General features: G+C 48.1%; 1 protein-coding gene across 11 annotated transcripts; it reads right to left on the reverse strand.

The window, feature by feature from the left end:
* Positions 1–259: 259 nt before the first annotated feature.
* On the reverse strand, positions 260–14,807 carry LOC129395855 (putative uncharacterized protein encoded by LINC00269). Of its 11 annotated transcripts, XR_008623050.2 has the most exons (6): positions 14,523–14,807; positions 12,442–12,564; positions 8,330–8,350; positions 7,709–7,811; positions 3,586–3,678; positions 260–1,656 (listed from the first exon to the last, which is right to left on the reverse strand). XR_008623050.2 is itself a non-coding variant. In XM_063606627.1 (5 exons), the coding sequence occupies exons 1-5, from the start codon at positions 14,667–14,669 to the stop codon at positions 1,630–1,632; spliced, it is 411 nt and encodes a 136-aa protein (XP_063462697.1). In that variant the 5' UTR covers positions 14,670–14,807; the 3' UTR covers positions 263–1,629. The 11 variants fall into 11 exon arrangements, 4 of the variants coding, with proteins under 4 accessions (XP_063462697.1, XP_063462695.1, XP_063462696.1 ...); XR_010112885.1 differs by lacking the exon at positions 8,330–8,350; XM_063606627.1 differs by lacking the exon at positions 7,709–7,811 and having other exon boundaries at positions 263–1,656.
* Positions 14,808–22,742: the final 7,935 nt, after the last annotated feature.

Genomic DNA, 22,742 nt, shown 5'->3' on the forward strand with positions numbered 1-22,742 from the left:
CCTCCCCATCCTCCCCCTCCTCCTCCCCCTCCTCCCCCTCCTCCCCCTCCCCCTCCTCCCCCTCCTCCTCCCCTCCCCCTCCTCCCCCTCCTCCTCCTCCTCCCCCCTCCTCCTCCCCCTCCTCCTCCTCCCCCTCCTCCTCCTCCCCCTCCTCCTCCTCCCCCTCCTCCCCCTCCTCCTCCTCCCCCTCCTCCTCCTCCAATTCTTCTTCTTCTTCTTCTTCCTCTTCCTCTTCCTCTTCTTCCTTCTCCTTCTCCTTCTCCTTCTTCTTCTTCGACAGGGTCTCACCATGTTGCCCAGGCTGGCCTTGAATTCCTGGCCTTGAACAATCCTTTTGTCTCGGCCTCCCAAAGAGCTGGGATTACAGGCGTGAGCCACTACACCCGGCCATGCCTTCTATCTTCTTTCTCTACTTTCAACACTTAAATATTTTTAGCCAGGTTTCAGCAGGAAATGGATGGACATGAGGGCTCTGTCTGCCTGTTGGACCAGAAGCCCTTGCATCTGATCTAAACAAACCCCTTCTTGCCTTTGTTAGGGTTTCTGCTTGGTTTTATTCACAAAATTGACGTCTCAACTCTAATATTTATGTTCTTGTCACAGACAACTGTGATAGACTAATCAGTTACCTAATTGTCCTAAACCCAATCTTTTAATAAAATCTGGTTTCTTAGGACCTGGAGCGACAGGTTTGCGAGAAAGCTCCTGCCTGGATGAGGCCAAGAGCGTGGGAGTGAGTTCCAGGCTCCCAGAATTGGGAAGTATTTTGGAAGTATTTTGGATTTAGGCGGTAAAGAATTCCCTATAAAAATAGCTGAACAGATTGGCCTCATATCGCTGTGGGACTTTCTTGGAACATGAGGTGAGGTTATGGGTTGGCTTGCAAATAAAACCAAACACATTTCCCAATGAGGGAATGGGGCTGTGGTTAGGATGGGATCCGTGGGGGTTCTGGGGTGCTAGCAGGGCTCTGCTTGTGATCTGGTTACATAGCTATTTGCTTTATAATCATTTACTAAATGTGTGATTTGTGAATTCTCCTGCATATATGTTTTATTTCACAATAAAATGTCAACTTTTTTTAACAACTAAGCAAAGTTAAGAACAATGCAGTGTAATTTCCTTGGAAATACGCTTTGACAGTTATTTAATTGGGCAAGTGGAAAATTACTTTTTATGAAGATGGTTTCTGCATATCATAAAAATGCCGTGTGCTGAACCATGCAGTAAGTGAAAGCGTCTAGATAAGGGCAGCCATTTGTTCTTCCTGATAAGGCACCCTCTACTGTTTTCTCTGGAATCAAACTGGCACGCCTGATGACTGGTGTTTTTATAAATCAGTGAGTATTTACATGTCTCAAACAGGCAAGTTTAAAACCACAAAGTCAGGGGTATGTTTAAAATTTGACTTCGGGTCTTAACGATCCACTGATCTTTTCATTTCTTCATTTTGGGTCCGGCTGCTTTGCATGAGGATGTTTTTCTCCCGTCTCTTATTGCCTGGCTTACAGGAGAGTTGGGTGATAGGAACACAGGGAGCAGAGAACGCACTGGCCTCTGACAGCCGCTCTGTGCAGATTCAGTCCTTCAGCCACCCGCAGGAATTGCCGCCAGAGTAGGACATGTCTTCTACCCTCTTGGAAGTGATGAAACCACCTTTCAGAAATTACAGCAGTGAGAAAACTATGACGTTGAAAGATACCTGATCTAACCAACCCCCATCCTGCCTTTGACCTCCAAACTGTCTTTCATCACTCCTAGGCCTGGGCCAAACTAACTTTGGAAGATATTTATAGTTTAAACGATAATAGCCCTTCTCCCAAACTGAACTGCCTGTGTAAAGCTAATGAAAGGCCAGTAGGTTAGGAGGATGAGAGGAGCCTGGATTCTGCTAAAATATAGATGTAAACGATGACCAGCCATTACTCCGGAGGTCACAAGATTTGCAGCTTCTGCAGATAAACATCACTATTGTAGAACCTAAGATTGGCCATTTGAGATGTCCTTTCAAGTTTTTGCATTTCTGATGTCCGACTGATCCTGTGGCCCCACTCAGAAGCGGACTCCCTGGCCTGCTAAACTACCCTTGAAATACACTAGCCTCCAAATTTTCGGGGAAATTGATTTAAGTAATTGTCAGGCCTCTGAGCCCAAGCCAAGCCATCACATTCCCTGTGACTTGCACGTATATGCCCAGATGGCCTGAAGTAACTGAAGAATCACAAAAGAAGTGAATATGCCCTGCCCCACCTTAACTGATGACATTCCACCACAAAAGAAGTGTAAATGGCTGGTCCTTGCCTTAAGTGATGACATTACCTTGTGAAAGTCCTTTTCCTGGCTCATCCTGGCTCAAAAAGCACCCCCACTGAGCACCTTGAGACCCCCACTCCTGCCCGCCAGAGAACAAACCCCCTTTGTCTGTAATTTTCCTTTACCTACGCAAATCCTATAAAACGGTCCCACCCTTATCTCCCTTCCCTGACTCTCTTTTCGGACTCAGCCCGCCTGCACCCAGGTGAAATAAACAGCCATTTTGCTCACACAAAGCCTGTTTGGTGGTCTCTTCACATGGACGCACATGAAAGGAATAACTCCATCTCCCACGTGGCGTGGCTGGCCTCGTGTCAGTTAAACTTTCTTTATTGCAACACCATGGTTTCAGTGAATTGGTTTTTTCTGTGCAGTGGGCAGGAGTTTTAATTTCTTAATTTTGTATCCAGCCTTCAGGCGGTGACAGTGATTGGACAATTACTTTAGTAGCATGAGATACTGAGGCTACTGCACTCGGATGGAATGGGCAGGAAACATGACTTGAATGCACCATGGACTCTACACCAGCATCTGTCCCCTGCAAAAGGGGCTCTGGGAACTAGAACAGTCATTCCCACCTTCTGAGCGCATTAGATCACTGCAGGGAGCATTGGAACGTGCTTTCCTGGGCCGCTCTGGGCCCAGGCTCCCATGTGAGCATCCGTTTTAAACCAAAAATAAAATTCCAAAAACCAAAAGCCCCCCATCCAACTGAATGGACCCCTACTCTTGGCCAAGAGGATTCCAAACAAACCTGAAAAACAAGTCAGGCCGGACGGGAAGGGGAGGGTCTGATACGCCTCATTGTATCCTCTCCCTTTGGGGTCAGGCACAGCCGATGGCATTAACATTAACACAGAGACCTTCAGACTGACCAGACAGGCTCTGGAAGTGACAGGAACAAGGCCTAGGGTGCAGGAGGAGCCTCGAGGGCTCAGCTGGGCTAGCCTGGGTGGAAGGGCCACAAGAAACCCCTGAAATGACAGAGGTCAAGTTTCATGGCCAGAAAGACTGGAGTCAGAGTGAGGAAGGGGGATGCAGTGGCCAGCCTTTGCTGGGAGCTGCCTCTGTGGCCACACCCAAAACTCCTCCCCCTGCATCAGCCACTCCAGTCCTTACGGTGGAACCACAGGCTCTTGTGAAAGGAAAATAACTCTCGAGACCCCAAGTCACTAAGCCAAAGGGAAGAATCAAGCTGGGAACTGCCTCAGGGCATCCTGCCTCCCATTTTATTTAAAACTGCAGATGCAGGCTGGGCATAGTTGTTCACACCTGTAATACCAGCACTTTAGGAAACTGAGGCAGGAGGATTGCTTGAGTCCAGCAGTTTGAGACCATCCTGGGCCATGTAGCAAGGCCCTGTCTCTAAAAAATAAGAAAAAAATGCAGATTCACTAAGCCAGACTAAGGCAAAAGTGACTGTTCCTCTACCCCCCTTTCACATGTAAATTGTGTATTTGGTGAAAGAAGGGCTAATCCCAGACTCAAAAGAATGCAACTGTTTGTCTCTTATCTGCCTGTGACCTGGAAGCCCCCACTTTGAGTTGTCCCATCTTTCCAGACCAAACCAATGTGCATCTTACACCTACTGATTGATGTCTCACGTCTCCCTAAAATGTATAAAACCAAGCTGTGCCCCGACCACCCTGGGCACATGTGGTCAGGACCTCCTGAGGCTGCGTCACGGGCTCATCCTTAACCTTGGCAAATATTATGGTTAGCCTTGTGTCCCCACTCAAATCTCATCTTGAATTGCAGTCCCCAGGGACACAGCTGGCCGGAGGTGACTGGATCATGGGGGCGGTTTTCATGCTGTTCTCGTGATAGTGAATAAGTCTCACGAGATCTGATTTTTTTTTTTTTTTTTTTTTGCGACAGAGTTTTGTTGCCAAGGCTGGAGTGCAGTGGCGTGATCTTGGCTCACTGCAACCTCCACCTCCCGGGTTCAAGCGATTCTCCTGCCTCAGCCTCCCGAGTAGCTGGGATTACAGGTGCCTGCCACCACGCCTGGTTAATTTTTGTATTTTTAGTAGAGATGGGTTTTCACCATGTTGGCCAGGCTGGTCTCGAACATCTGACCTCAGGTGATCCACCTGCCTCGGCCTCCCAAAGTGCAGGGGTTACAGGCGTGAACCACTTCGCCCAGCGATCTGATGGTTTTATAAAGGGCAGTTGCCCCAGTCTTGCTCACACTCGCTCTCCTGCTGCCTTGTGAAGAAGGTGGTTGCTTCCCTCTTGCCTTCCGCCATGATTGTAAGTTTCCTGAGGCCTCCCCTGCCATATGGAACTGTGAGTCAGTTCATCCATTTTCCTTTATAAACTACCCAGTCTCGGCTATTTCTTTATAGCAGTGTGAAAGTGAACCAATACGGCAAAATAAACTTTCTAAATGGATGGAGACCTGTCTCAGATACTTTTGAGTTCACACTTTCATCTGTGGGCTGTGGTGTAATATCATCTTTTCAAGCCTCCCTGTGGAGGTGGGATCTTTCGGAGTGATGATTTATTTTTCTACGATGTGTAGCTTAATTTATGGTCTATGTACATTTTCCCCTTTGCAGCAGCTAACCTTCACTCATTTACTATAGTGATTTTTAGAATTTTTACTGTTTGTCAGTAACTTCCTTTACAAAGTGTTCCTGCTCTCTGGCATGACTTTTTTATTTTATTTATTTATCTTTTTTAGACAGAGTCTCGCTCTGTCACCAGGCTGGAATGCAGTGGCATGATCTTGGCTCACTGCAACCTCTGCCTCCTGGGTTCAAGTGATTCTCCTGCCTCAGCCTCCCAAGAAGCTGGGACTACAGGCACACGCCACCAGGCCCAGCTAATTTTTGTATTTTTAGTAGAGACGGGGTTTCACCATGTTGGTCAGGCTGGTCTCGATCTCTTGACCTCATGGTGTGCCTGCCTTGGCCTCCCAAAGTGCTGGGATGACAGGTGTGAGCCACGGCGCCCGACGTGATTTTTCTGTAACTACATCCTACTTATTCTGGACTGAATGAGAAAATAGCAGGGGTGTCCATCTTCATCAACACTGCCTTGTTTGGACAGTTTGGTACAGGCTTCAAGGTTTCAGGCCTTAAGCTTTTGCAGATCACTTGCTCAGAAACACTGGGGACAGCAGGCCCATTTATATTCATTTTAAACACTTGACAAGAGGAAGATGCCATTTTACAAAGGGTAAATGTTTCTTCGAGTTATGCTGATAGGTTACTGTTAGTGCTAATTTAAAAAGACATGGTGTGTCAAAATATGCCTAACTGGTTCTTATATATTTCTTGCTAATTCAGCCATGAATAAAATGGACTTGTACATATTGAAACTTCTTATCTATTAGAGAAATCCAGTCATAGTTTTAATCAGTATATAAATGTAATAAGTATTAGTTTTGGAAATACAAATTACAATAAAGAGGGAAACAGACTATGTGTTAATATCTTGGTAAATTTCCTTCCTGTCGGTTCTCCTGTGTGTCTGCCCAAGGCCATGCACTAGCAGCGTTTCCTTTGTTTGATTCACACCTTGCATAACTTACACACACTCCAGAGGTGGGTTTTATTCCCATCTGAACTAGTTTTAGGTGCGGCTGGGAGACATGGGAGGAGGGACATGGCATGGCCACCACTGGGCGGGAGAAGTGAGCCTGCTTCTCCAGGCTCTGCCTCTCCTCGCCTGTGGACCCAGCTGCTGCTCCTGCTTCTCCAGGGCTGTGGACCCAGCTGTCTCCTGGATTTTCCTTGGGGCTGATTTTCACATGAAGCTACTAATTTGGTATAGGAACACTCGGGAGTTTTGGTTTTCATTTCAACAGCATCCCCTCCCCACCCTGCCCCCAGATAATCCTGTAACTCCCGGTCTCTCACTCACCTGCACAAGGAAGGTTTTGAAGGGGAGGCTACCTCATGTCCTATCCCCTAAGTATTCTCAGTAATATTTGTATCCATGGATTTTCTGAACCTTTAAAAACTAGAAATTCTCTCTCTCCACACAAAATATATACGCTGTACATACTATATATATTCACAAAAATGTATATACAAAAATTAAAATTATATGTAAAAAGGGGCTGGATGCGGTGGCTCACACCTGTAATCCCAACACTTTGGGAGGCCGAGGCAGGTGGATCACGTGAGTTCAGGAGTTCGAGACCAGCCTGGCCAACATGGTGAAACCCCATCTCTATTAGAAATACAAAAATTAGCTAGGCATGGTGGTGGGCGCCTGTAATCCCAGCTACGTGGGAGGCTGAGGCAGGAGAATCACTAGAAATCGGGAGGCAGAGGTTCAGTGAACTGAGATCGCACCACTGCACTCTAGCCTGGGCAACAAGAGCAAAACTCCATTTCAAAAAATATATACATATATGTATAGATATACGCAAAAAGGAGATTTGAATGAATATATAATTTTGTCAACTAAAAAATACAGAAAAAAAAGAATGGCTAAAAATTATTGGGTCTACAACTTTAGAAATTGAATAGTAGAACAAACCAAAAGTATATTGAAGGGAGAAAATAAAAATAAGGCCAGAATTAATAAAGTAGAAGATAGTAATTCCATGGAGACAAATGACAGAACTGATTTTGAAAAGACAGAAAAATTGGAAACCTCCAGCAAAATGATCAAAGGGAAAAAGAGACAGAGAAAAAGCAGGGAGGTGCAGACCAACAGTCTCAGCCATGGTGACCTCAGAGTGTCCACACAGGACCCCCCAGAAGTAGGTGAGTGTGGCCTTCCCAGGTGAAGGGGGCTTTGCAGATGTGAATAAGGAGAGGATCTGAAGGGGAGATTGTCCTGGATCGTGTGGGTGAGTCCAGTGTATTCCCGAGTGTTTTTTAAAGTAGAAGAGGAGGCAGAAGAGTTCAGGGGTGGGCGGCAGCATATGGACTCAGCCCACCATTGCTGCTTTGGAGTTGGGGAAGGGGCTGCAAGCCCAGGAGTGTGGCAAGTGCAAGGCAAGTTTTCTCCCTGGAGCCTCCAGATGGGAATGCAGCCCTGCCACTGCCATTTCAGCTCCGAGAGAGCCCTGCTAGATTCTGACCTGCAGATACACAACCCACAGACAGTCAATTTGTGTTGTTTTTAAGACTAAGTTTGTGGCCGGGTGCACTGGCTCACATCTGAATCCCAGTACTTTGGAAGGCCAAGGCTGGAGGATCTCTCGAGCCCAGGAGTTTGAGGCCAGCCCTGGCAACATAGTGAGACCTTGTCTCTACAAAAATAAAAATAAAAAATTAACCAGGCATGGTGGTGTGTGCCTAGTCCTAGCTACTTGGGAGGCCAAGGTGGAAGAATCTCTTGAGCCCAGGAGTTCAAGACCAGCTTGGGCAACTTAGTGAGACCTCATCTCTACTAAAAATAAAATAAATTAGCCAGATGTGGTGGAGCACACCTGTGGTCCCAGCAACTTGGAAGGCTGAGGTGGGACGATTGCTTGAGCCCAGCAGGATGAGGCTGCAGTGAGCCATGTCCAGCCTGGATGGCAGAGGAAGACCCTGTCTCAAACAAACAAAAAAACCGAAGTTTGTGGTAATTTGTTAAGGAAGAAATAGAAAACTAATACAGGCATGGAAAGGAATCCATATCTATACGGGCAGCAGAGAGTAAAACAATAATATGACAAACTCATAAGCAGCTCCATGGCAACATATTTGAAATCTTAGAATCAATGCACACATTCCTGCAAACACAGAAGTCCCCAGTACTGGCTGAAGAAACCTCAATAACTCTTCTTAAAAATTGAGTAAATAAAATTCTTCCAGCAAGAAAATGAAAGTTCCAGGTGATTTTACGAGCTACTTCTATCAAAAATTTCAGGAAGAGAGAGTTTAAAATTTAAACAGACTCTTCCAGAGAGTAGCAAGAATTCACATATTTGATGAGGTCAGTTTCAGCTTGGTGAGAACAGTATGAGAGAGGGAAATGGCAAAACTCTCATTCATGAACAGAGATGGAAAAAAATACTTCCAAAGTTAGCCAATCAAATACAGCAATTCTTTCAAAAATCTCTTACCTTGAATCTCCACATTACTACCTAAAGTAAAAAAAAAATTATATGTTTATTCAATAACTGCAGAAAAGGCCTTTGATAAAAATCAAACCCCATTAATAATAAAACCTCCTAACATATTAGAAATGGAAGGGAACTCCCTTAATCTGATAAAGGGTATTTACACTCATATCAGATAAGCAAAATTTAACTCAGAATACTGAGCCCAGTCGGTAGAAGTTTAAGCAGTTTCAACTATTTGGAAAACAATTGGTGTCATCTGGGGAAACTGAAGATGTGGAGACCTAGTACCAGCAAATCCACTCTGAGACACACACCCTATGGAACGCATAAGCGCATGATAAACATATATGTGAATGTTCACATCGGTATTGCTTATAATAGCCCTAAACCAGAAGTGACAGACATGTCCATCAGCATGGTATATTCATGACTTAATTACTGTAGAGGAGTGAAAAAGAAGGAACGTATTGGGAACGACAAAGAAAGCCTCAGAAAAACACATGTAGTATGATACAAGTTGTATAAGATACCAAGAACGTGCAAAGCCACCAGGCGTGGTGGCTTGGGCCTATAGTCCCAGCACTTTGGGAGGCTGAGGTGGGCAGATTGCTTCAGTACGGGAGTTCAAGACCAACCTGGGCAACACGGCGAAACCCCATCTATAGAAATTAGCTGGGCATGGTGGTGCACACCTGTAGTCCCAGCTACTCGGAAGGCTGAGGTGGGAGGATCACCTGAGCTGAGGGAAGTCGAGGCTGCAGTGAGCTGTAATACCACACTGCACTGCAGCCTGGGCAACAGAGTGAGACCCTGTCTCAAAAACAAACAAACAAAAAAACATGCAAATCTAAACATATACGAGAAAGACAAGCAGACACAGGCTGGGTTGAGACGTGGGTATTAGAGCAATAAACTAAAGCAAGGGATGATCAAACCCCAATTTAGGATACTCCAGGTACCACTGGGGATGGAGGAAGGGATGGAAGTATCCTGTTAATAGTCTGTAAAACTGAGTGATAGGTACAGGGTGTACATCCTATTATTCTTCCCATCTGTGTGTGTGCTACATGGGTGATTCTGCACGTGTGGAATAGGTCATGAACTTTCATGATATGCTAACATGATCTCAGGTGAGATACTGGCATTATGCGTTTGGTTGAGTCAATTATGTGGTGCTTTATGGGACGAATGGCAAAGAAACCAAATAGCAAGATTTGTCTGCAATGAAACTTTAGATTGGTACACAGCCGTCTACTGGTTGGGCACTTTGAGCTCATGTATCTCAACTCATAGGCCTACGAGTTAAACACTTTATCCACAGTTATCTAGCTAGTTAAAGCGTGAAAATTAAGGTTTGTATATCTTTTTATTTTCAGCCAGATGCACTTTTTTTTTTAATTTTTTTTTTTTGAGACAGGGTCTTGCTGTGTCACCCAGGCTGGAATGAGTGCAGTGGTGCAATTATGGCTCACCACAGCCTGGAACTCCTGGCTCCAGGCGATTCTCCTGCCTCAGCCTCCAGAGTAGCTGGGACTACAGGTGTGCACCTTCATGCCCGGCTAATTTTTGTATTTTTTTGTACAGATGTAGACTCACTATGTTGCCCAGGTGGGCCTCGAACTCCTGGGCTCAGGCAATCTGCCCACTTTGGCCTCCCAAAGTGCTGGAGTTATAGGCGTGAGCCACCGCGCCCAGCCCCAGATGCACATCTAAATATAGCAGGATGTTGCTTCTTATACATACGATTTAAGTTTCCTATGATTTCAACTAAGATAACCATGTCTGTTTTCAGAAGAGGAAATGCTTAGGAGGATTTAGAATTGATACCATTTCCCCTTGAAATAGTTTGCTAATATTGTTCGTGTTCTGTAACATGGAAGGCTTGTGTAAGTTTTACTGGGGAAGGAAATAGAAGGGATTTAAACAACGCCATTGTGAATATGGAGTGAGTCAGAGTCTTTCTACAAATGCTTGAAAATCTTGGCTGGGTCCAACCCAGCGGTGGCCAATATTGTGGAAATACAAAGGGCGAGGCTGTTTGGTTTTGAGAATAGCTTCCTGGTGGTCTGTTTGTTAAATATTTCAGTTCTCTCAGAATTAAATTTGAGGACAATTAGGTGAAAATTGAAAAAAGTTGTTAAAATGTTTAATTATGCCTGTGATAGAAGAACGGAATGCACCGGTATGAAAAGCATGCCAACAGCACAGGCACCTTCTGGGGAGCAGCTGCACACGGAGCCCCTGACTCCAGACGGCTGCCTGCAGGCCGCGTGTGGAGGCCATGAGTGGAGGCCGCGTGTGGAGGCTGCGAGTGAGGAAAACTCCCCGGCGGCGTCGCTCTGACTCACACGAAACCTGCCAAAGCCACAGGCCCATGCATTTGGAATAAGTAATATAAAATAAGGTTTCTATACCCGAAAGTAAACCAAAGGGAAAAGTATTACAGAGTAATATAATTGAATAAAAAATCATTTAAAATTTCTATTAAACATTGGTGATCAAAAAAAGATAAGTGGGCCAGGCACAGTGGCTCATGCCTGTAATCCCAGCACTTTGGGAGGCTGAGGTGGGCGGATCACCTGAGGTCAGGAGTTCGAGACCAGCCTGGCCAACATGGTGAAACCTCATCTCTACTAATAATACAAAAAAATTAGCCTGGTGTGGTGGTGGGTGCCTGTAATCCCAGCTACTCAGGAGGCTGAGGTAGGAGAATCGCTTGAACCCTGGAGGCGAAGGTTGCAGTGAGCCGAGATTGTGTCATTGCGCTCCAGCCTGGGCGATGAAAGCACAACTCTGTCTCAAAAAAAAAAAAAAAAAACCTGCCAAAGCCACAGGCCCATGCATTTGGAATGATAAGTAATACAAAACAAGGCTTCTATACCCAAAGTTAAACCAAACAGAAAAGTAATACATAATAATATAAATAAGAAATCATTTAAAAATGTCTATTAAAGATCAATGCTCAAAAAAAGTAAGTGTAATTAGGAAGAGTGAAGAGGAAAGACTTTAGCAGAACCTGAAAGAGACTGGCAGGGTCGACAGAGGAACTTGAAGGTTCGGACTGTTACTTTCACCTGTTGGAGAACTTCATAAATGAGGATGCACGGTGTGAACTCCTGTGTGTCTCACTCCTTGCACTTGGCGTCATATTTTGAGATGTTTCCATGTTGTTCTTTTTCACTGCTGAGTACCATTCCATTGTATGACTGTAGCACGATGTGTTTATCTGTTTACCTACCGATGCGTTGTCACCAATGGGGCTATTTTGAATAAAGCTGCTAAGAACTTTCTTGTTCTTAAAACATAAATTTTATTACTTGGTGCGAACACCTAGGAGTAGAGTTTCTGGGTCGTGTGCTTACTTTGTAAGGGACTGTAAACTCTTTTTCAAATAAAACGTATTACTTTACACTCCCATAAGCAACATTTAAGAATTCCAGTGATTCTGTGGCCCTGCCAACACTTTGTATTGTCAAACTTTTTAACTTTATCATTCTAGTGGGTAAACAACTCGTTTTAAATAAATTAAGGGTAGGGTCATTTTCAGAGGGTCACAAACAGAACAAAGAGAGGGAAACAAGATCAGAGTTCTTAAGGGAATTAAGAAAAATAAGAAAGATGATTGAGAAAAACTAAGGACACGGTACCCGCATTGTCCCTTAGGGGGATGAAAAGGAGTGTTCAGCAGACATCAGTCTGATGTTCCTCTACGTGCTGTAGGTAGAGGCATTGGCCGAGCGGAGCGAAAACCATCGGAACAGGTGGAGTGAGAGCTAACTTAGTGGAGGCGTGCAGGGCCCACCGTGTGTACCGGCTGCTCAAACGTTACATATCCATTAGGACTCGTACGATCCCATTCTAATCAACCACTGGCCTTCCTACTTGCAGCACATACATCCTAGAAATCTGAAGAGAATAAATATTTTTATATAAAACTTTTGAAATATTTGAAATATTTCTTAAAATGTCATGGCATCTGCTGATGTGGTCCCGTGGGAAAGACGGAAACCAAGATTTATATGATTCAGGCTTCCCTCAATCTCTGCAGACCACAGAAAAAACTGGGGAGAGATGAACAACAAGCCGCCCCACCCGCTGCTGCAGGAACTCACGTTTCTGAGAGCCTTGCCCTTAGTCCGCGTAGTGGGAGGGAAGCCTTGCAGGTTCCTGAGATTCCATATGGCTCCAGGTGTGCATTCTGTAGAGTCGGGCTGGCGGCCTAGCAGAGAATGCGACTGGAAGGAGAAAACGGGGGAAAATGTGGGGGAAAGCAGAGGAGTCATCCCAGCACGGACCCCGAAACCTAGGCAGGGTGGCAAATGGCAGGGGCGGAGAAGAGGCGGATGTGGGAAAACTTGCCCAGGCCAAGGGGATGCCCTGCAGCAGCGAATGGCTGGGACAAGTCCGGGGGGGATAGAGAGCAGCCTAAGGGCCGCCCCAGGTTCACGCAGGCCCAGGGGGAGGCCTCTGCAGAGGGCAGGGTCACGAGGCCAGAGAACATGGAGGGCACACAGTGGGGTGAGAAGAAGACACAGCCACGGTGTCCTCGCTCAGGCGCTCTGCAGACTCAGACCCGGAGTCCAGAATTCACACGGACCTGTGTCTAGGGAACAGTCCCCAAGAAGCTACCAGTGGGGGGAAGAGGGGGTGAGGAAGGGGAGGAGGCCACACGGCTGCATCTTTAGGGAGCCCTGGCCCAGCTGGACCCTCAGAGGGTTCTACAGCACGAACTTCACCTGCCCGAGACCCCTCATATCAGCCCCCAGGCTCTCCACACCTGAGCCCCTCAGCCATGGATACGGGAGACCCAGCTCTAGCAATGGGCAAAGTGTCCCCACAGCCCAAGGACAGACCCCAGACCAAAGGTGAGGAGGGCGGCTTTCAGGAAAAAAGAAAAAAACTGTAGGATGGGCGACGACACGGGAGAAGATCCCGGGATGGAGGGGAGACCCCACTAGGGGATGGAGGGGAACCCCCACTGGAGGAGAGACAGGGAGCTGTGAGGGATCCTGGGATGGAGGGGAGCCCACACTGGGTGATGGACAGGGAGATGTGAGGGGACCTGGGATGGAGGGGAGCCCACACTGGGTGATGGACAGGGAGATGTGAGGGGTCCTAGGATGGAGGGGAGCCCACACTGGAGGATGGACAGGGAGCTGTGAGGGGTCCTGGGATGGAGGGGAGCACACACTGGAGCATGGGCACAGGGGACTCTGAGGGGATCCTAGGGTAGGGGGAGCATGACTGGCCGTCTTTGAAAGGAGTTTCGAACATTTTCAGTGGAGTTTGTTGTGCCTGTGAATTTTGTGCCTGTTTTGAACTAGCAATAGAATCACAGATCATCTCTGCACATCACACGACTGCTGTGGCCTTGAGCAGGAAGAGGACTGCGTCCCCTGTGAACAGAGCTGAGGAGCTGTTATACAGCACGCTGGTTTCCCTTCAGATAAGCGTGCCCATTCAGCCTGCATGTTTCTGGATACAGCTGGACCCAGCACCATATTTTCCGTCCCTCTCTGACTGTTTTTCATCTTCTTACTCTCCTCCTGTATCTAGTAACATTATGCCATATGAATTTCCCACGTCCCTCCTCATGTGGTCCCGCATCCTACATCTTTCCTTGCCCTTGTTCCCTTGTAAACCTACCTGTCCTCCAAGCTCTTCCTAAATGGTCCTCAAATGACTAGTGTGCATCTGGCCAACTGCTGGTGTTCAGCTGTGTGCGTTATAAATGCGGGACTTCAGGAAACACCCTTACGTTATAACTGAGGCTTTCAGTGCTTTAACCAGGAGTAACAGGGAACTTCAGGCCAGTGGGTCGGAAGGAAGGAAGACTCACCTACACAGGCGTGTTTTGGGTGTGGGGCACTCTCCCCTGAGGCCCTCAAATCATGGCCCACCCTGGCCACCTGTCCTGCTATGCACTGACCCCTCCCCACGCTCTCCTATATGCTGAGGGCTAGAGCATGTTCTGAATGCCAGGCCCCCAGTGCAGGAGGGAGCCCTGGATGTCACCACCAGAGCCCCTCCCCCGCCCCACCCGGGCCCCACCCCACTCCCCCACCCCCTGCCCCACTCCCCCACCCCCTGCCCCACTCCCCGACCCCTGTTCCTTCTCCCCCGCGCCCCCCCCACCCCACTCCCTCCTGCCCCTGGTTTCTGCATTGACACTCCTTCCAGCCCTGCCACTGACCTCTGAACTGTGCTGGCACAGGCTGGCTCTAGATGACGGAGGGGAAGGACAGGGGGCAGGATGGAGGGAGGTGCTGGTGGGGCCTGCCCCAGATGAGAGTCGTGGCCCTCCCTGGGCCTTAGGTGAGCACCCGCAAAGGGGAAGCATTTAAAGGGAAGCACTTCCTCCATCCTCCCTCACCACGTCCTGAGCTGGGTCATTCACTTCCTCCATCCTCCCCTAGCATCTCCTGAGCTGGGTCATTAGGAGAGTGGCATTCCCTTCTTCCAGTTCGCTCCTCTTCACTTCTCCCTCCCATTTGAGCAAAGCAAGAAAACAGGCTTAGTTGTTGCAAGAGCTCTGGAAACAAAAACATCACTGTTTTCCTCCTGGAACAATGCTGCCTTCTCCCCCACCGCATTCATGCTGACTCCTTTGAAACAGAGGAACAGTGTTAAGCCTCTGGATTTTTTCTGGGTGCCTCCAGCCTCCTCTCTGCTGCTTCTCTTTTTTACCTTTCCTCTCCTCTGCCCCTCTTTTGCCTTTGGCCTGCCCTCCATCAAAGGGGGGATGGATGGAGCGGGCATGGGAATCAGACATGTTTCAGGCAAGCCACCTACAGGGCCCGTCTTGGGAAGGCCGGCTGTCCATGCTGGCTGCTCTTCGGACACAGGCATCGTATAATTTCCCTCTTTTCACTCCTTCCTTAATGACCACCTTCTACTTACCAAGGTGCATTTCTATTTTTGTTTTGTTTTGTTTTTGAGAGAGTCTCACTTTGACGCCCAGGCTGGAGGGCAGTGGTGCCATCATAGCTCGCTGTGGCCTCACGCTCTTGGGCCCAAGTGATCCCCCAGCCCCAGCCTCCCAAGTAGTTGGGACCATAGGTGCACGCCACCAGGCTCAGCTATTTTATTTATGTATTAATTTTTTTGTAGAGGCAGAGTCTTGCCATGATGGCCAGGTTGGTTCAAGGCATTTCTAATTCAGCAGACCAGACTAGTGTGAGTGAACCCCTAGAGACACACTGCAATGCTCGTTTATGTAGCTAGGGACAAGCCTCTGTTTCAGCCAGACCATCCGCTCTAGGCTCTCCAGCCGGGAAGGCAAGACCCCAAGGCCACTGAGTGCCCCGTGAGATGTGGGTGCTGGCGTCTATGCTGGGAGCCCTCGCTGTGTGGACTGGACTCTCTCTTAGCTTGGGATGAGAGGAGGACCATGCTCACGTAGGGAAGCCGAGTGTGCCAAGTGTGTGTTCTGTCTGCCCCTCCAACTTCCCTTCTTCTGCAATCCGTTTTCCTGGTGACATCTACCCACTGTTTTCTCCCACCGAAATGTCCGCAGTGTGTTCCTCAGCCTGTTTGTGTTGCTAGAAAGGAACACCTGAGGTTAGGTAATTTATAAAGAAAAGAGGTTTATTTGGCCCCTTTTTGTACGAGAAGCATGGCGCCAGCACCTGCACCTGGGGAGGGGCTCAGGCTGCTTCCACTCACGGTGGAAGGGGAAGAGGAGCCGGCACGCGGAGAGATCAGAGAGAGAAAGTGGCAGGGGGCGGCCGGGCGCGGTGGCTCATGTCTGTAATCACAGCACTTTGGGAGGCCTAGAGGAGGATCACCCGAGGTCAGGAGTTCGAGATGAGCCTGGGCAACATGGCAAGACCTCATTACTACTAAACATACAAAAATTAGCCAGGTGTGGTGGTAAATGCCTGTAATCCCAGCTACTTGGGAGGTTGAGGCAGGAGAATTGCTTGAACACAGAGGTGGAGGTTGCAGTGAGCTCAGATGGTGCCACTGTACTACAGCCTGGGCGACAGAGCAAGACACCAAGACTCCATCGAAAGAAACAGAAAGGAAGGAAGGAAGGAGAGAGTGAGAGAAAGAGAAAGAAAAGAAAGAAAGAAAGAAAGAAAGAAAGAGAGAGAGGGAGGGAGGGAGGGAGGGAGGAAGGAAGGAGGGAAAGAAAGAAAGAAAAGAAAGGAAGCATGGGGGAGGTGCCAGGCTCTTTTTAGCATCCAGCTTTCACAGAACTAATACACCAAGAAGTCACTCACAGCCCCTCCATTAATCTATTCACGAGGGACCCACCCCCACAACGCAGACATTTCCAACCAGGAGGCACCTCCAACACGGGATACAATTTCAGCATGAGATTTGGAGCGGACACACATGCAGGCCATGGCAGCATTCTAACGAGACGGGGTGCAGCGTTCTAACCAGATGGGGTGCAGCATTCTAACGAGATGGGTGCAGCTTTCTAACGAGATGGGGGCAGCATTCTAACGAGACGGGGTGCAGCTTTCTAACCAGATGGGGTGCAGCGTCCGTTTGGGAAGGCGGAAGCCTGTGAGGTCCAAGAGGGCGGATGGAGAAAGTTCCCCAGCAGGAACTCCCCGCTAGGGAAGCTTTAGAATTGGCCCGGGAGAGCGGGGGGTGCTCCGGTGGTCATTGTGGAGCATTTGACGGGTGGAGGCCAGGGATGCACCGTCCTGCAGCCCACGCACTCGCGGCAGAGTCCAGGGCGGCCTGCGCAGCTTACATAGGGCCCACAGGACGCCACCTACGGGGAAAGCCATCTGCAACTATCTGAGCCTAGATACTCACTGTTTACCTACAGACACACCCACCGCACGTCTCAGGAATACAGCCACTGCGGAAGTCGAGAGGAGACTGCTGTGTTCCGCGTGAAACAGCCCAGGGCGGCTCATCAGGGCTTCAGAAAACATTACAGCCGCACAGGCAGGGCTGCTCTGGCCTTCGTTTAGCAGCTTGATTGAGGCGTCATTGGCACACGGCGAACTGCACGTCATTAACGTGTGTGGTTCGGTGAGTTCTGAGGAACACATAGCATGTGAATCCGTCGCCACAGTCGGGAAAGCGAGCACGGCCTCTCCGAAGCCTGCCCGGCTCCGCGGGAACCTGCCTCCCGCATGGCAGCTGCTGCCCTTCAGAGGCCGACCTGCCCATCCCTGGGTGGTGTCTATGTCACTGTCCTTGTTTGTTTTTGTTTTATTTTAGAACTCTTATAAAGACACAAACCGATGAGTAGAAACAAACTCACACTAGGAAATGGACTGTGTGTGGTTTGCAAAGCGGTAAGCACGGTCTGTGTCCGGAACCCTCTGAGCTCAGGCAGCGTCCTGGGCTGTTTCCTGGGGAAGCGGCCACAGCAGTCCTGTCTGCAGAGCATCCTGTTTTCCTGAAGGGCATCTGCGATGGCCCCCAGGCTGTACTGTTCCCTGTAAGTCCCGAGCCCCCTGTGGGGACAGGCGCTGGGAGTGGTGTGGCCTGCTGGGGGCTCTCGGATGTGTTGCCCCGGGGAGCCCGGCCAGGAGAGGCGGCCGGGTGATGCCTCGGGGTGACTGGGGACGGCAGGCGGGAGGTGAAGGCAGGGCGCGGAGCAGTGAGGTCGGCAGCTTCTTCCCAGCGCTCGTCGACACTCCAGCCTCTTCAGCCACGTCTGGGGTTGGGTGAGCCCAGACAAAGCTCATGGCTCGAGGATGGGAGGCTGAGAGGCCTGAAGGGGGCCTCTGACTTCCATGTACCCCCTGCACCCCATGTTCGTGTGGCCTCCGCACTTGCCCAGGGCCTCTGCCGTGTGACAACCCCACCCCACCCCCACGCTGCCCCGGGGTCTCCCTGGAGCGCCGTCTGTCCCCTGCCAGGCTGTACCTGGGTCCCGTGACTGAGTGGCACTGGGTGGAGACTCACTTCCTGGCTCTTCTCCCATCACAGCACCTGAACAGCCCCGTGACTGCGACCTGAGGTCCGCCCCACGTGCGCTGTGGGCCAGGCAGAGCGCCAGGTGCGCCCAGGCTGCCTTCATCTTCACGGCCGCTCCAGAGCCAGGGACTGGTGACTAACCCTGTATCCACAAGATAGCAGGCTAAGTACGGTTAGGGACTTGTCTGAGGTCTCACATCCAGGGTTGTTCGCCATCCCCGGGCTCAGTGTCTCGCTCCCCGCCTGTGGAGTGCAGTAGTTCTGAGATGTGTGCATGCCATCTCCCTTTCAATGGCGCCATCCTACAAGTGGCCTCAGCCAAGGTTCAGCCAGTAGGAGGCAGACCTGGAGAGATTTAGAGCCTGGATCCGGCACCACGATGGGGGCCTGGGAGCGAGGTCCGGGCAGGCAGGCCGTGGGAAGGGCAGGCTGGACCTGGGGCAGAGCTGAAGCTACCGCCCACAGCGGAATTTCTTCTCTGGAAAGCCTTTCGAGTGCTGAATCGGGCCCACCCGGATTGTCTAACATAATCTCCCTCATTTAAAGGCCACTGTGATGGGTCTTTTGCACACCAACAAAACACCTCCACAGCCACATCTGGACCCATGTTGAATGAATTACCGGGGACTGTCGCCTGGTCAAGGTGACATATAAAACTGACATGCACAGTAGGTGCGAATGTCCTTCCAATTCTTTACAGGTAACCGAGGCACAGCAATGCAGATGGCACAGCTGGTAAGGGAAGTGCCTGGGATGTGAACCCAGGAAGTGTGCCCAGGAGTGGATACAAGTTTGCATCTTCGGACAGTGCCTCAGGCTCCCCCGAGATGTCCATGGGGTCAGGTGCCCTGACACCGGTCTCTGCACATGAAAGTGTTGAGTCTTCACGCTGCCTAAGTAGGTGGCTATTGCTCTTGTTTTCAGTGAGGGACTGAGGCCCAGGACATTGAATGACGCCCATGTTCAGCCATATAGTGGTAAAAGAGGCAGAAGCCCCCGGGCCTATTTGATGATAGAGCCCAGGCCTTTAGGCCCTGCTAGAGCTGACCTCACGCACCCCCTCCGCGTGGGGCATGGAGACGTCTCTGGAGCAGAGGCGAGGCCTAGAACCAGGCAGGCTGTCTTTGCCATTTTTTTCCTTTCTGAATGTCCTAACTAGGGTATAGATTATTCCTACCCTCTGCATGGGCCTTGCACTTAATTTAGCTTGCAATTAATTAAGGGATATTTTGTATTCCGTCAATAAAGGGAATCATTATTTTTTTAAAGGAACCCAGCTTTTAAAACCCCTTTTTGCTGATACATAACTTAATTTGTTCCTGCTACTGTAACAAAACACCAGAGACTGGGTCATTCATAGACAACAGGAGTTTATTTCTCACAGTTCTGGAGGTGGGGAAGTCCAAGATCAACGTGCCGGCAGGTTCAGCGTCTGGGGAGAGCGTGGTCTGTGCTCACAAGACAGCACCTTGAGCACTGTGCCCTCACTGGTAGGAGGGGTGAACAGCCCCCTGGCACTTCTACAAGGGCACTAAGCCCATCCCTCATGACCCACTAACCTCCTCAAGGCCCCACCTCTTACTGCTATCAAGTTGGTGATGAACTTTCAGTCATCAAGGGGGATGCATCGAGGCCACTGTATATATCCCATGAAGTAGCTTACTCTTGTGTTCAGCTTGATTCTATTTACAAAGTGAACACATCCATGTGTCTGCAAATCAAATCAAGATGTAGTCACCATTTTCATCACTCCCCAGAATTCCTTTGTCTTTTCTGAGACAATACCCCCAAAAGTAACCACTGTTCTGATTCCTATTATTATAGGTTGGTTTGGCACATTCTTGAATTTCATAAAAATTGAATCATGGGCATAGACAAAAATATGTCTATGTTTTTCATGTTTTGAAGATTCATTGTTATTGAACATATCAGTTTCTTCCTTTTTATTACTGTATTATTAGTATTCTATTATTCTATGAAGATACCATACTTTATGAGTTCACCTGTTGATGGAATTTGGGTTGTTTCCAGTTGTGAAGTACTTGAACTGTTTTGAAGAAAGAATTCTTGTAAAAATCATTTTTTTTTTTTGAGACAGGGTCTTGCTCTGTCCACCCAGGCTAGAGTGCAGTGGTGGTGAACATGACTCATTACAGCCTTGACCTCCCAGCCTCAAGCGATCCTCCCACTTCAGCTTCCCAAGTAGCTGGGACTGGAGGTGGAGACTATCATGCTAGACTCCTGGGCTCAAACAATCCTCCACCTTGGCCTCCTAAAGTGCTGGGGTTACAGGTGGGAGTCACCATGTCTGGCTGTAAGTCTTTTAAGGGACTTATGTTTTCACTTGCCTTGGGCAAACCTAAAAGTGGGATTGCTGAGAAATGGGCAAACAATTAATCAGAGTGGTTGCGCCATTTGCACTCTCATCGCCTTGTATAGTGGTTCCCGGGGCTCCACATTTTTACCCTTGCCATGTCGGTCTGCAGTTTCAGCCGTGCTTGGATGACGGTGGTGGCATCTCATTGTGAGTTTACTTTGGATAACACTGAGCACCATTTCCTGTTCTTGTTGGCTATCAGTACATCTTTGGTGAAGTATTTACGTCTTTTGTTTATTTTTAAATAGACTTGTTATTGTTATTTACAGGCTTGTTATTGTTATATTGTTTTGTCCCTTTTGAAATAGACTTGTCTTGTTATTGTTCATTTGCAGGAGTTCTCTATTTACCAGGACTATGGTTTGAACGCGTTTTCCCCAAAGTTTATGTGTTGGAAACTTGACCCCCAATGCAGCAGTGTTGGAAGGTGCCTACTAGGTGGTGTCTGGGTCATGGGGGTATGACCCTCATGGATGGATAAATGCCATGACTGAGGCGGTGGACTCCTTATAAAAGAATGAGTTTGGGTGAAACCTCGTCTCTACTAAAAATACAAAAATTAGCTGGGTGTGGTGGCACATACCTGTAATCCCAGCTACTCGGGAGGCTGAGGCAGGAGAATAGCTTGAACCAGGGAGTCGGAGGTTGCAGTGAGCAGAGATCGCACCACTGCACTCCAGCCTGATGACAGAGCAAGACTCCGTCTCAAAAAAAAAAAAAAAAAAAGATAAGTTTGGCCCATTTTGCATCCTCCCTCCCCACCTCCGCCTCCCACCTTCCGTCATGGGATGATGCAGCCCGAAGGTTCTTGCCAGATGTGGCTCCTTGATCTTGAACTTCCCAGCCTCCAGAACTGTGAGAAATAAATTTCTGTTCATTGTAAATCACCCATTCCCAGGTATTCTGTTACAGCAGCACAACGTGGATTAAGACAAGCCATTTGTGGGATATATGTATTGCCCCTGTGTTCTCCCAGTCTGTGGCTTGCCTTTTCATTTTCTTAATGATGTTATGAGATGAGTAGAAATATTAAATTTTGATGAGCCATTTCATCATTTTTAAATGGTCGGTCCATTTTCTGTCCTACCTGAAGATCCATAAGATCTTTTCTTATATTTTATCCTAGCAACTTTATAATTTTTACACTTAAGTCTATGATCCATCTGAAATTCCTAAATTCTATTTTAATCCTAATAGTTTATTTGTAGATAATTTTGTTTTTTAACATATATAATCATATTGACTGTAAATAATCAGTTTTTCCTCCCTCAATCCTTACACTTTTTGTTTTTATGACCTATAACACTTGTTAGATGCTGCAGGACAATGCTGAATAGACTACGGAGAGTCGAAGATTTTCATACACCCTTATCAGTATCCGATAGAACAAGCAGGTTAAAAAATCAGTAACAAATATGACCTAGTTGACATCTGTAGAACATTACGTCAGTGAAAGCATGTTCTCAGCAAGTGCTCATAGAACATTTACCAAAATAGACAATGTTGGGCCATGAAGCAAGTGTTTGAAAATCTTAACCGATAAAAATAAAATAGCTGATGTTTTAAGGCCACGGTGGAATTAAACTTTAGTTATAATAAAAAGAAAACCAGAAAGTCCCCAAATATTTGAAAGGTAAACCTAACTTTTCTAAATATCCCATGGGTCAAAGAGGGAATCACAATGGAAAATCCCAACTCTTCCATATCCGGGCTTACGAAAATAGGGATGTATCTGTGAGGAACGCCTGAATAAAGCAGACAGACAGGATCCATTGGAGCTCCAAATCAGGGGATTTTCTGCCCAACCTGCCTGGAAGGCATTGCCGTGTGGCTCTACTCAGCGGTGTCCCTGGTGGCCCTGAGTTTAGGGGCTCAATTTCATCCACTGAGAAAATGAGTTGTTTATTCCATACACAGGACTATCTCCTCTTATCTCTACCTTTTTAGAAAACATTACAAGTATCAGGATTTTCTCATCGTATTTAGGTAAACAAGAACTAATTTAGTTGACCTTCTTACTTCTGTTGATCAAGACCATTGATCTGACCATTGATCTGTGCAGAAGATCTCTGAATAAGGTACCCAGAGAACCCTAGGAATAGAAACCTGAAATAAGTTTTCTAATCTTAAGGTCGCTGAGAG

Source organism: Pan paniscus, chromosome 7, assembly GCF_029289425.2.
Source record: "Pan paniscus chromosome 7, NHGRI_mPanPan1-v2.0_pri, whole genome shotgun sequence".
NCBI classification, from domain to species: Eukaryota; Metazoa; Chordata; class Mammalia; order Primates; family Hominidae; genus Pan; species Pan paniscus.